This window comes from Bison bison, unplaced genomic scaffold (genome assembly GCF_000754665.1).
Source record: "Bison bison bison isolate TAMUID 2011002044 unplaced genomic scaffold, Bison_UMD1.0 scf7180017864072, whole genome shotgun sequence".
In the NCBI taxonomy this organism is placed as follows: Eukaryota; Metazoa; Chordata; class Mammalia; order Artiodactyla; family Bovidae; genus Bison; species Bison bison.
In genome coordinates this window covers 10,457,791-10,468,126 of record NW_011494644.1, presented here as the reverse complement: position 1 = coordinate 10,468,126, position 10,336 = coordinate 10,457,791, and the positions used below count along the sequence as shown (strand labels likewise).

Sequence of the window (10,336 nt, the reverse complement as noted above, 5' to 3'; positions counted from 1 at the left end):
GGCAATATTTCTGCTCCAAGCAGTCCTGCTAACTTTTTTGTTTAGCCGTGCAGACTTCCCTGCCTAAGAGATTGCTTATGATACAGACTTTTGGACTTAAATTCTTGGTTCTGCTTAGGTTCATTTATGACTTGTTTGTTCTCTCAGAGTGGAATAACTTAAGTGCTAAGTTTTATATTTTTATTGCCCAGTCCACCACCCCCTCAAAAAAAGACTGAATTTATTTTTTTAAGTTTTTTTTTTTTTTTTAATATGAACCATTTTTAGTCTTTATTGAATTTGTTACATAGCTGCTTCTGTTTTATGTTTTGGCTTTTTTTTTTTTTTGGCCCCAAGGCATGTGGACTCCTAGCTCCCTGACCTGGGATTGAACTGACACCCACTGCTTTAGATGGCAAAGTCTTAACCACTGACCTCCTTTAACATTAATGTGTTTCTTTCCAGGGCAGTGACTTTCCAGTGAGCTGTTCTTTGTGCTTTTTTTAAGTTTTTTTTTTTTTTGATATGGAACGTTTTAAAGTCTTTATTAAGTTTATCACAGTATCGCTTCTATTTTATGTTTCATTTTGTTTTGGAGTGGGGCTGTGAGGCATATGGGATATTAATTCCCCGACCAGGGATTGAACCCACATCCCTTGTATTGGAAGGTGAAGTGCCAACCACTGGACCACCAGGCAAGTCCTGTGGGCTGTTCTTTGGGTGTGGCTTAGGGGACATCTATCTAGACAGCTGCTGGGTAACGTGGTTTATGGAAGGTTGGACTTTGGTGTGGCCATGATACCTTCTGTCTCTGAAACCTGCGTGTCGTAGTGTCCTCACCTGCAGGCTCCACTGTGCGGATGTTCTGTGTTGTTGATGGGAGTGAGGAAGAAACTAAGCCTCAGCCAAACAATAAAATGTGGATTGATCTGGACAGCCTTTCACAGTGGGCACTCTGGCCTTCCCCCTCAGGGGCAGGGTGGTTACCTTGCATGGTTTTGTGGTGATGGTAGTATGAGTTTTCCAGGCTGGGGGCAGGGCTAGAGACTGATCTGGGGTACTTGCTGCCTGTGCGTTTGGCTGCATTGCAGACGCATCAGGAAAGAAGCAGCTGCCATTTTGATTGATCTGAGCCTTGGATGGCACGTAGTGTTGAGTTGAACTCTATGAGTTACTATGGTTCCGTAAGCCAGAAACGGGCAAATGGCAGCAAATTGATGTGCTTCAAACCAATAGTTCAAAACACACACAGCAATTCCAGGCCGTTTGTCATTCTAGGACGGCTTTTTTATCAGAAAAATTAGGGCAGGTTTAAACGAGAGTGATGAGAATGGCCAGGATTCTGGAGAAGGGGTGCGCACAGAAAACAGAAGGAACCAGGCGTGTATTTCAGCCAAGAGGAGATTCGCCAAGAATGTGACCCTCCCTCCACATCTCCCCAAGACTGCCATGTGTCAGCAGGCTTAAATTAAGCTTGTTTTTTGTTCTCCCCTCAAAGGGTGGAAGGGCTTCCTCGGTGACTCAGACAGTAAATTATCTATCTGCAATGCACGAGACTCAGATTTGATCCCTGGGTCAGGAAGATCCCCAAAAGAAGGGAAAGGCAACCCACTCCAGTATTCTCGTCTAGAGAATTTAATGGACAGAGGTGTGACCAGGGGATGATAGGAGGAATTATCAGGGAGACCCCTGTGTTTCTGACCAAGGTATCCAAAGGTGGAAGACTCCCTCAGGAGGCATCGGCTCTAGCATTCTGTTGAGGGGTCCGGGAAGAGGCTGAGGGGGCAGAGCTGGGGAAGGCCGTGCGCCAGATGTGTGTGTGGATGAGGGGGCAGAGGGGAAGAAGGATGACTGTGAAGCTGTCTCATGACCATCCATGAGGGAAACCTGATGTAGGCTGGTGTTTTGGCTTGGTTTTTAATAGAGAAACACAGGATCTTTCCCTTTATGCTGAGAATTAGTGAAAAAGTTGAAAGCGGGTTATCAGGGTAGAGCTGTGTGGGTGATGAGGATGGGTGTGTGCAGGGAGAGGGAGGGGCCACTGATTGGGAATCGGAACCCATCTTCTGGCAGGTTTTGGTTGACCCTGGGCTTCGGTTGCGTAGTGGTGGCCCTGAATATCCTTGACGCTCGGAAGGTGTGTGCTGGTGGTGCTTTTGTTAACCGGGAGAGGATGGTGCAGAGGCACTGCCCCCCTCACATGACCACACGAGACCACAACCACTTCTGGCTCTGTGTGTTCTGTGGGCTCCTCTGGCTAGCAGTGTGGGGTGCTCACCCTCTTGCTCTGACCCTGGGAGCTGGCCCACCCTCCTTAGCCACCCATCTCGTGGCCTTGGCAGGGCTGCCTGCAGGCTGATAATCCTGCTGCTGGATGTTTCTGCGACAAGGCTCTGCTCTCCGTGAGGAGTGTTGCAGGGGGGCAGGTGGTCGGGCAGGTCAGGGCTGGTTTGTCAGTGGCTCTTTCCTCCACTTGCTTTTGTCCTCTGGCTCCTTGGGGCGTGACCCACTGTCACAGTGCCCTGGCCACAGTGTCCCCCTTTCCAGGCTCCTGTCCTCCTTTCGGGGCTGTCACGGGCTCTGTTCCAGCCTCATCAGTTGGAAACGCATGTGGCATCGAACTCGTTGACTCATCCCTCCAGCTCTTAGGTGTCAGCCTTCCTTCTTCCTCTCTACTGTGTTGCCTATCCATGGGTGTGTGCATGCTCAGTTGTGTCTGACTCTTTGTGACCCCCGTGGACTGTAGCCACCAGGCTCCTCTGTCCATGGGATTTCCCAGGCAAGAATACTAGAGTGGGTTGCTGTTTCCTTCTCTGGGGAAATCTTCCTAACCCAGGGATTGAACCCGCGTCTCTGCATTGGCGGGTGGATTTATTACCACTGAGCCATCTGGGAAGCCCCGTTACTTATCCTTTGTTGTTGTTCAGTTGCTAAGTTGTGTTCGACTCTTTGTGACCCCATGAACTGCAGCACTCCAGGCTTCCCTGTCCTTTCCTGTCTCCTGGAGTTTGCTCAAACTCATGTCCACTGCGCCAGTAATGCCATCCAACCATCTCATCCTCTGTCACCCTCTTCTCCTCCTGCCCTCAATCTTTCCCAGCATCAGCGTCTTTTCCATTGAGTTGGCTCTTGGCATCAGGTGACCAAAGTATTGGAGCTTCAGCTTCAGCATCAGTCCTTCCAATGAGTATTCAGGGTTGATGTCCTTTAGGATTGACTAGTTTGATCTCCTTGCAGTCCAAGGGACTCTTGGGAATCTTCTCCAACACCACAGTTTGAAAGCATCAATTATTTGGAGCTCGGCCTTCTTTATGGTCCAACTCTCACATTGTACATGACTACTGGCAAAACCATACCTTTGACTAGACGGACCTGTCCCTTGAGAATCCCTTGAACCAATCAAAAAGGCAGTTATCTGTAGTGGGAATTAGAGCATGTTCTTCCTGTTGAAAAACCACCCGAGGCCTTCTGTTCCAGGACCCAGGCTGAACATCACAGCGGAGAACGACTGCCGGCGCCTGCACTGCTCCCTGAGAGACCTGAGCTCCCTCCTGCAGGCCGTGGGCCGCCTGGCCGAGTACTTCACTGGGGACGTGTTCGCCGCGCGCTTCAGCGATGCCCTCACAGTGGTGGAGAGGTGGGTGGGCAGTCCCAGCATGGAACTCAACTCGCCTGCTTGTATGAGGGGCTGCGGTGGCCAGGCAACTCTGCCCTGCCCAGGTGACTCGAGGCTCCGCCACACACGGGGGTGTGGAGCAGTCACCGCCCTTCTCTGAACTTCATTCGGGTCCTGGTAAAATGGAGTGGACATAGTATCCTGTGGGTTTATTGTGAGATTTATATGAGGTAAGGCACTGAGCCCGGGGCCTAGCACGTAGCACACGGTAAAGATAAGCTGCGATTTCATGGAAGAGCTTACATTTAAAGACAGGAGTAACCTCAAGAGAAACCAGGTGTGGTCATAAAGAGACGTTAAGACAGCCCTGTTAATAAGAGGACAAACAAGTAGGCAGTCTGCACTCTTGACTGGGTGGCCAGATGCCAGAGGGGTCTTTTTTTGGTTCTCTTAGAGTGGGACTGGTTTTTGCAGTCCTCTTAGGGTCCTGAGGAGTTGAAGCTGGGCAGCCGCCAAGCCTGACTGAGGGGCAGATCCCCGCCTTCCCTGCACCGAGCTCCCATTACTACTTCTTCTTCGAGGGTCCCTCACAGGCTTTACGGCCGCATTTGTTGAGGTCCTCCCATCCCTTCTCGTGAACTCGGGCACCTAAAACGCCATTTGCTGAAAATAAAAGGGACAGAACGTCCAGGTCATTTCATGGTAACCAGCAAGTAGGTTAGATCAAAACCAGGGGTGTGTGGGTCCAGCCCAAAGTTGAGTCACCTGGTGCTTTGGTTGGCATGGTGGCTGTCACTGGGAACACACTAGGGGAGCGAGGGCCCAAGCCTACTGACTTGCATGTCAGATTTTTCTTTGTTGCTCTTCGCTTAAAAGCAGACATGACTGAGAATTTTAAATGAATCTGAAAAGCCAGATTAATGTTAATAAGAAAAGCAGTATACAGTAGTAGGAGATTTTAGAAAGTAATTTTATCCATTTTCTTTCTGAATTTTGAGGGACAGGTATTATCACTTTATCTGAGTAAACTGTGGCCCAGAGGGCGAGTGCTTTGCCTCAGACCACGCAGTTCGTGAGAGGCCGCACTTGGACTTTTACCAGTTTCTTGAGCCCAAATGCTGAGCTCTCTCCAGCCACGAGCTTCTACTTCAAGCTCTTTTTCCTCTTCTTCCCACACTAGGCCTGTTTCCTCTGATAGTAGAAATAGAACATATCTTTCTGTCTGAAGTCTTTATTTTTTTAATTTAAACTTAAGCCATGTATTGTATCCATCAGTCATTTTGGCTTCACAGGGAGGTGACTGTTGAGAGATTCTGGATGGTTATTTTATAGGTCCTTATGTATATACATCTTTCTGCATTGCTTAAGTTTGCAGGCTCAGTAGTGAAACGCACTTGGCTCTTTTGTCTTCATTTAGAATAAAGTGTGAGAGAAGCCTCCTCGTTATGGCTACATGATCTTAATAGCCACTGCCATCAGTAGCGTTCTTACTTGTCAGTTACATAATATTAGTATCAAGACTGCTAAACATAGAAATATTAAAAGACACATTTAGAAGTTCATTTTTAGTGTAGAGCAACACTAAAGAATGCTTTTGAATGTAAGTGAAGAGTATCAAGTCACAAGCTGTATGATTTCACTTCTATGAGGTACTTAGAGTTGTCAGAATGGTAGAGACAGAAAGTCAGTGGTTGCCAGGGGTGGAGGGGTTGTGGAGAGTTACTATTTAACGGATACAGAGTTTCAGTTTTCTAAGATGGAAAGAGTCATGGAGGTAGATGATGGGGGTAGTTGCGTGTTATGAATATATTTAACATCAGTAAACTGTACACGTATTGTATGAGTGTAAAACAATTTAAAGAATTAAACACTGGGCACTCGGTGTATTACTTACTGATGGTGACTTTTTTGATGCCTACTTATCACCATCACCATACCCTACTTTCTAGAACTTCAGATTGAGGACCCTTGACTCTTTTACTCTTTTACTTAGTTCTTGGCTTACTGGAAATACCTCTTTCTGACTGCTGCCCAACCCTGAATAACTTGTGACTCAAGCTCATGGTTTTTTATAATAAAATCCTGCTTTCTGCCCCTATCAGAGAGGAATATTTTTCAGAATATGGACCCCATGCATCAGAGTCCCACGGATGCTCTTCAGAGGTGCACATTTTCAGACCCCCTCAGAGCTGCAGTGTGCGTCTGTGGGGCAGCACCAGCAAGTTGTATTATAACTAGTTCCCCAGTTGATTTCTTTGCTCAGTGAAGTTTGAGACCCTCTGTGCTGTTGGATTGAGGGAGCAAAACACACGCCATCTTCCCTGGAGTGCCCCTCAGACCTGAGTCCAGGGTTCCTTACAGAGCAGGCACGGAGAGAACTTAGCCAAGTCTCTAGGGCTCTTTTTTTTTTTTTTTTAATGTTTACTCAGAAAGGAGTGTCTCTAATGGAAGAGCAGTCTCCCATTTCCCAGCAGAGCTGGTCGTATTTAATGTTCATTTATATGTAGTGAGCCCTTGGGCAACCAGTGGGCTCAATAACTTGCTTCTTAAAGAATTGTGCTGAAAGTTAAAAATAGCTTAATCTGTGTTAGAAACTTTCATGTCCCCCCTTTCCCAACCCCATCACAGTGTTTTATCATGAACATTTCATATCTTCAGAAAGTTAAAAAATTGTGTAGGTAATACCCATCACCTAGATTCTACAGTTAAATTTTGCTGTATTTTCTTTATCATATGTCTATCTACCTGAAACATTTGTTTTTCCATTTTTTAAAATTGTGATAAACTACATATACAATATCAATTTCCATTCTGATCATATTGGATATATTATATTATGTTCTCTGTTGGATATTTATATTTTCAAAAAGTTTGAAACTGTAGGTAGTGCTTTAGACTGTGTCTTAGTATATAAATCTTTATGCATATCTCACATTACATCTTTGGGATAAAATTGAAAACCTGGTCTTGATTTCTTTTTTGATTGGAAAAAAGTGTGTCCTCAAGACCTTTGTTGATACCTCCTCCATTTTGTCTGCTTTAGTTCACAAACTGAGTGTGGCCTCATTTGTACAATTCTTCTTTGCCAACAGATTGGTCAAAGTCACTTTGTATGGATCTCAGATAAAATTGTACAACATTGAGACTGCTGTGCCATCAGTATTGAAGCCTGATCTCATTGATGTGTAAGTATAGTTAGATGTTTGTGTATTCTCAGAAAGACTTGTTCTCTGCCCCCAAATGGCTTTATAGATAAAAAGAGACTGTAGTGGCTGTCGTGAAAAGATGAAAAACTCCCGTCTCCAAACCTCAAAAGAGAGAAGGCTTGTTATATCTGGGGACTGGGGTGGCTGGAGTGAGTGGAATTCATCAGGCAGATGAGAGCTGGGAGCAGAGGGTAAGTATAAGGAGTAGGCATTTCAGGAGGAAAGAATAGCGCATGCCAAGACACAGAAGTGGTGCAGAGTCACACAGGTAGGGGTGTGGGGAGCAGCTGGTGTGGTGGGAGGTGAAGCTGGATAGGCATTTAGGACTATTTCACTGTGAATGCCATGAGTTGTGTCCTGGAGACCAGTGACTGAAACTGCCCCTGGAGATTCTGACTATAGCAGGATGGTACAAGGCTTGGGTATTTGCGTATTAAACAAGAACCCTAAGTGACTTTGAAGCTGGGCACCCAGGGACCACACTGAGAAACATTATAGACAGTGGGAGGCCATTAGGAAAGTGACGTAGAGATGGGGTAAAGGAATGGGGACTGGAGATGGGGCCCTCTCCCAGAACTCACTGCCTGGAAAGCTTGCTCTCGGCTGGAGAGGCATGCTGCCAGATTCAGCCCCGTGCTAGCTTTTAAAAATAGTTTTATTGGAACACAGCCCTGCCCATTCATTTACGTATTACCTATGGTTGCTTTTGCACTGTAGTGGCAGAGTAGTTGAACAGTTCTGAGTGAGAGTGGATGGCCTACAAAAACAAACATTTATATTCTGACTCTTGTGCAGAAAAAGTCTCTGATCCCTGTTCTAGAGCATTCTGGAGCTTCAAATTAGATACATACAAAAAGTCTCATTTACTATGGTGGTTTAAAAAATTTTTTTTTTTTTTAATATTGCTCTCCTTTTTGAGAAATTAGAGAAAGCTTCTTCCAAGAAAGAGGCCAATTTGTTCATAAACACGCCTTGCACACAATTTGGGGAAGTTTTAGCATTCTTTCCTTGAGGCTTAAGGAACTGTATAAATGTAAAAGATTGGCAGAAATTCTTAGACACCCCTTCACAGGACAGACTTCGATGCCTTTCTCCACACTTTTCGATCAGTGGATTCTAAAGATAAATAAGTGACAAAATAACTGTTTTGTCAGTTTGAATACCAAAATCCCAAAACTTACAGTTTCTTACTGAAAGGTATTTAGTACCTGTTCTTACCTAACTTTTTACTTTGGAAAAGCTCACATTTATAGAAAAGAGGGTAATAGAATGAACACCCATATACTATACTCTTAAGCTGGATTCAGCATTGATAAGTATTTTGCCACGTTTGTTGTGTGTGTGTGTGTTTTCTGTTTTTGCTCTCTCTGTATGCACATACGCATGTGCATTCTCAGCGGCTCAATTGTGTCTGTCTCTTTTGTGACTCCATGGGCTGTAGCCTGCCAGGCTCATCTGTCCATGCGATTTTTTCAGGCAAGAATACTGGAGTGGGTTGTCATTTCCTCCCCCAAGGGATCTTCCCAACCCAGGGATCTGATGTGTGTCTCCTGCACTGCAGATGGCTTATTTACTGCTGAGCCATCAGGGAAGCCCTCCACATGTGCACACACATACATGTTTTTTGTGTGAACTATTTGAAAATAAATTGCAGACAACACATCATTTTATCTTTATATCCTTCAGCGTTTATCTCCTAGGAACATTCTTCTGTATAACCATAATACATTATTAACACTCAAAAACTTTCATAGATGGAGTAATGTCATCTCCTGTTTTTAAGCATATCTATATGTCTGTATATTCTAGTTTACCTAATTGTCCCAGGAATGTCCTTTATACGTATATATCTATAGATGTATATATTTTAGATCCAGGTTCTAACTAATGAATCTCATTATGTGTTTCTCTTATAGTCTAGACAAGTTAGTTCCCCAAATTGTGTGTTTGGGAGGGGTAGGGTGGGGAGAGAGACTTACTTTTTGGAGATTCACATCTAAATTTTTTTTTTTTTTTTTTTAAGAAAAACTTAAAATCTTGATTTGTCTAGTTTTTGTCTGTATTAGATCTAGGTTAAACATTTTAGCAAGAATGTTACATGTGTGATGGTGTGTCCTTCTTGCATCATGTCTAGAAACCTTAGAGGTTGGTTTGCCCTGGAATTATTGATACTGAGTTTGATTTTTAAATAGTGTCTGCTGTACCCTTGCTTTTCCACTGAAAGGTCCTAGAAGCAGTGACGCCGCAGAAGCAGTGCTCCCTTTAGTATTCAGGCTCTTGGTTTCTGAGATACATTCTCCACCAAAAGGAATCAGGGCTCCTTGGAGAAATGCTACAAGTCTGGGGCAGGCTGACACTGGAGAATCTGTTTGAGCCAATTGGGAAGGTTGGGAATGTATGAAAAGGACACGGGGGCCAGCTAGAAAGGGTGCTTCCTGGTCAACTTGACGATGTGATCATCAAGAAAGAGTAAGAATGATAAGGAATTACAATATATTGAATATACAGCATCCATATGATTAGAAAAGAAGATCGGGGAAAGAAAGTTCTTTTTACAGAAGAATATAGCTAATGAAAAGAAAAATAATTAGAAAAATCCCTCGTTTGCAACCACCAAGTTTTAAGAATGATTTAGGCATGGCTTCTCAATGGGTATTTGTTGTGGAGGGTGCTACTTATTTATGGAGTCTCAAAGTATCACCCCACCCAAAAAATTACTTACTAATTTTTTCAGAAAAGGGAGAAATTACCCATTTATGTTTATTAGAAGGTCCGGTGTTTTGTAAGCTCTGGGACAACTGCCTCACTTTTTCAAAGATTTATTCTCTTTGGTGAATTGTGAGTTTTTATGATGTAAAAGAATACACAGAAGAACTGTACAGAAAAGATCTTCACGACCCAGATAATCACGATGGTGTGATCACTCACCTAGAGCCATACATCCTGGAATGTGAAGTCAAGTGGGCCTTAGGAAACATCACTACGAACAAAGCTAGTGGAGGTGATGGCATTCCAGTTGAGCTATTGCAAATCCTAAAAGATGATGCTGTGAAAGTGCTGCACTCAATATGCCAGCAAATTTGGAAAACTCAGCAGTGGCCACAGGACTGGAAAAGGTCAGTTTTCATTCCAATCCCAAAGAAAGGCAATGCCAAAGAATGCTCAAACTACCGTACCGTTGTACTCATCTCACACGCTAGCAAAGTAATGCTCAACATTCTCCAAGCCAGGCTTCAACAGTACATGAACCATGAACTTCCAGATGTTCAAGCTGGTTTTAGAAAAGGCAGAGGAACCAGAGATCAAATTGCCAACATCTGTTGGATCATGGAAAAAGCAAGAGAGTTCCAGAAAAACATCTATTTCTGCTTTATTGACTATGCCAATGCCTTTGACTGTATGGATGACAATAAACTGAAAAATTCTGAAAGAGATGGGAATACCAGACCACCTGATCTGCCTCTTGAGAAATCTGTATGCAGGTCAGGAAGCAACAGTTAGAACTGGACATGGAACAACAGACTGGTTCCAAATA

General features: G+C 44.2%; 1 protein-coding gene across 2 annotated transcripts in view; it reads left to right on the top strand.

Annotated features, from left to right (window-relative positions):
* Positions 1-10,336, top strand: part of XPO6 (exportin 6) — a 107,038-nt gene that overhangs the window by 78,773 nt on the left and 17,929 nt on the right. For both annotated transcript variants that reach the window (XM_010837243.1, XM_010837242.1), the window contains exons 13-14: positions 3,457-3,616; positions 6,688-6,780. In XM_010837243.1, coding sequence (XP_010835545.1) covers positions 3,457-3,616; positions 6,688-6,780 — 253 coding nt within the window. The remainder of the gene's footprint in view (positions 1-3,456; positions 3,617-6,687; positions 6,781-10,336) is intronic.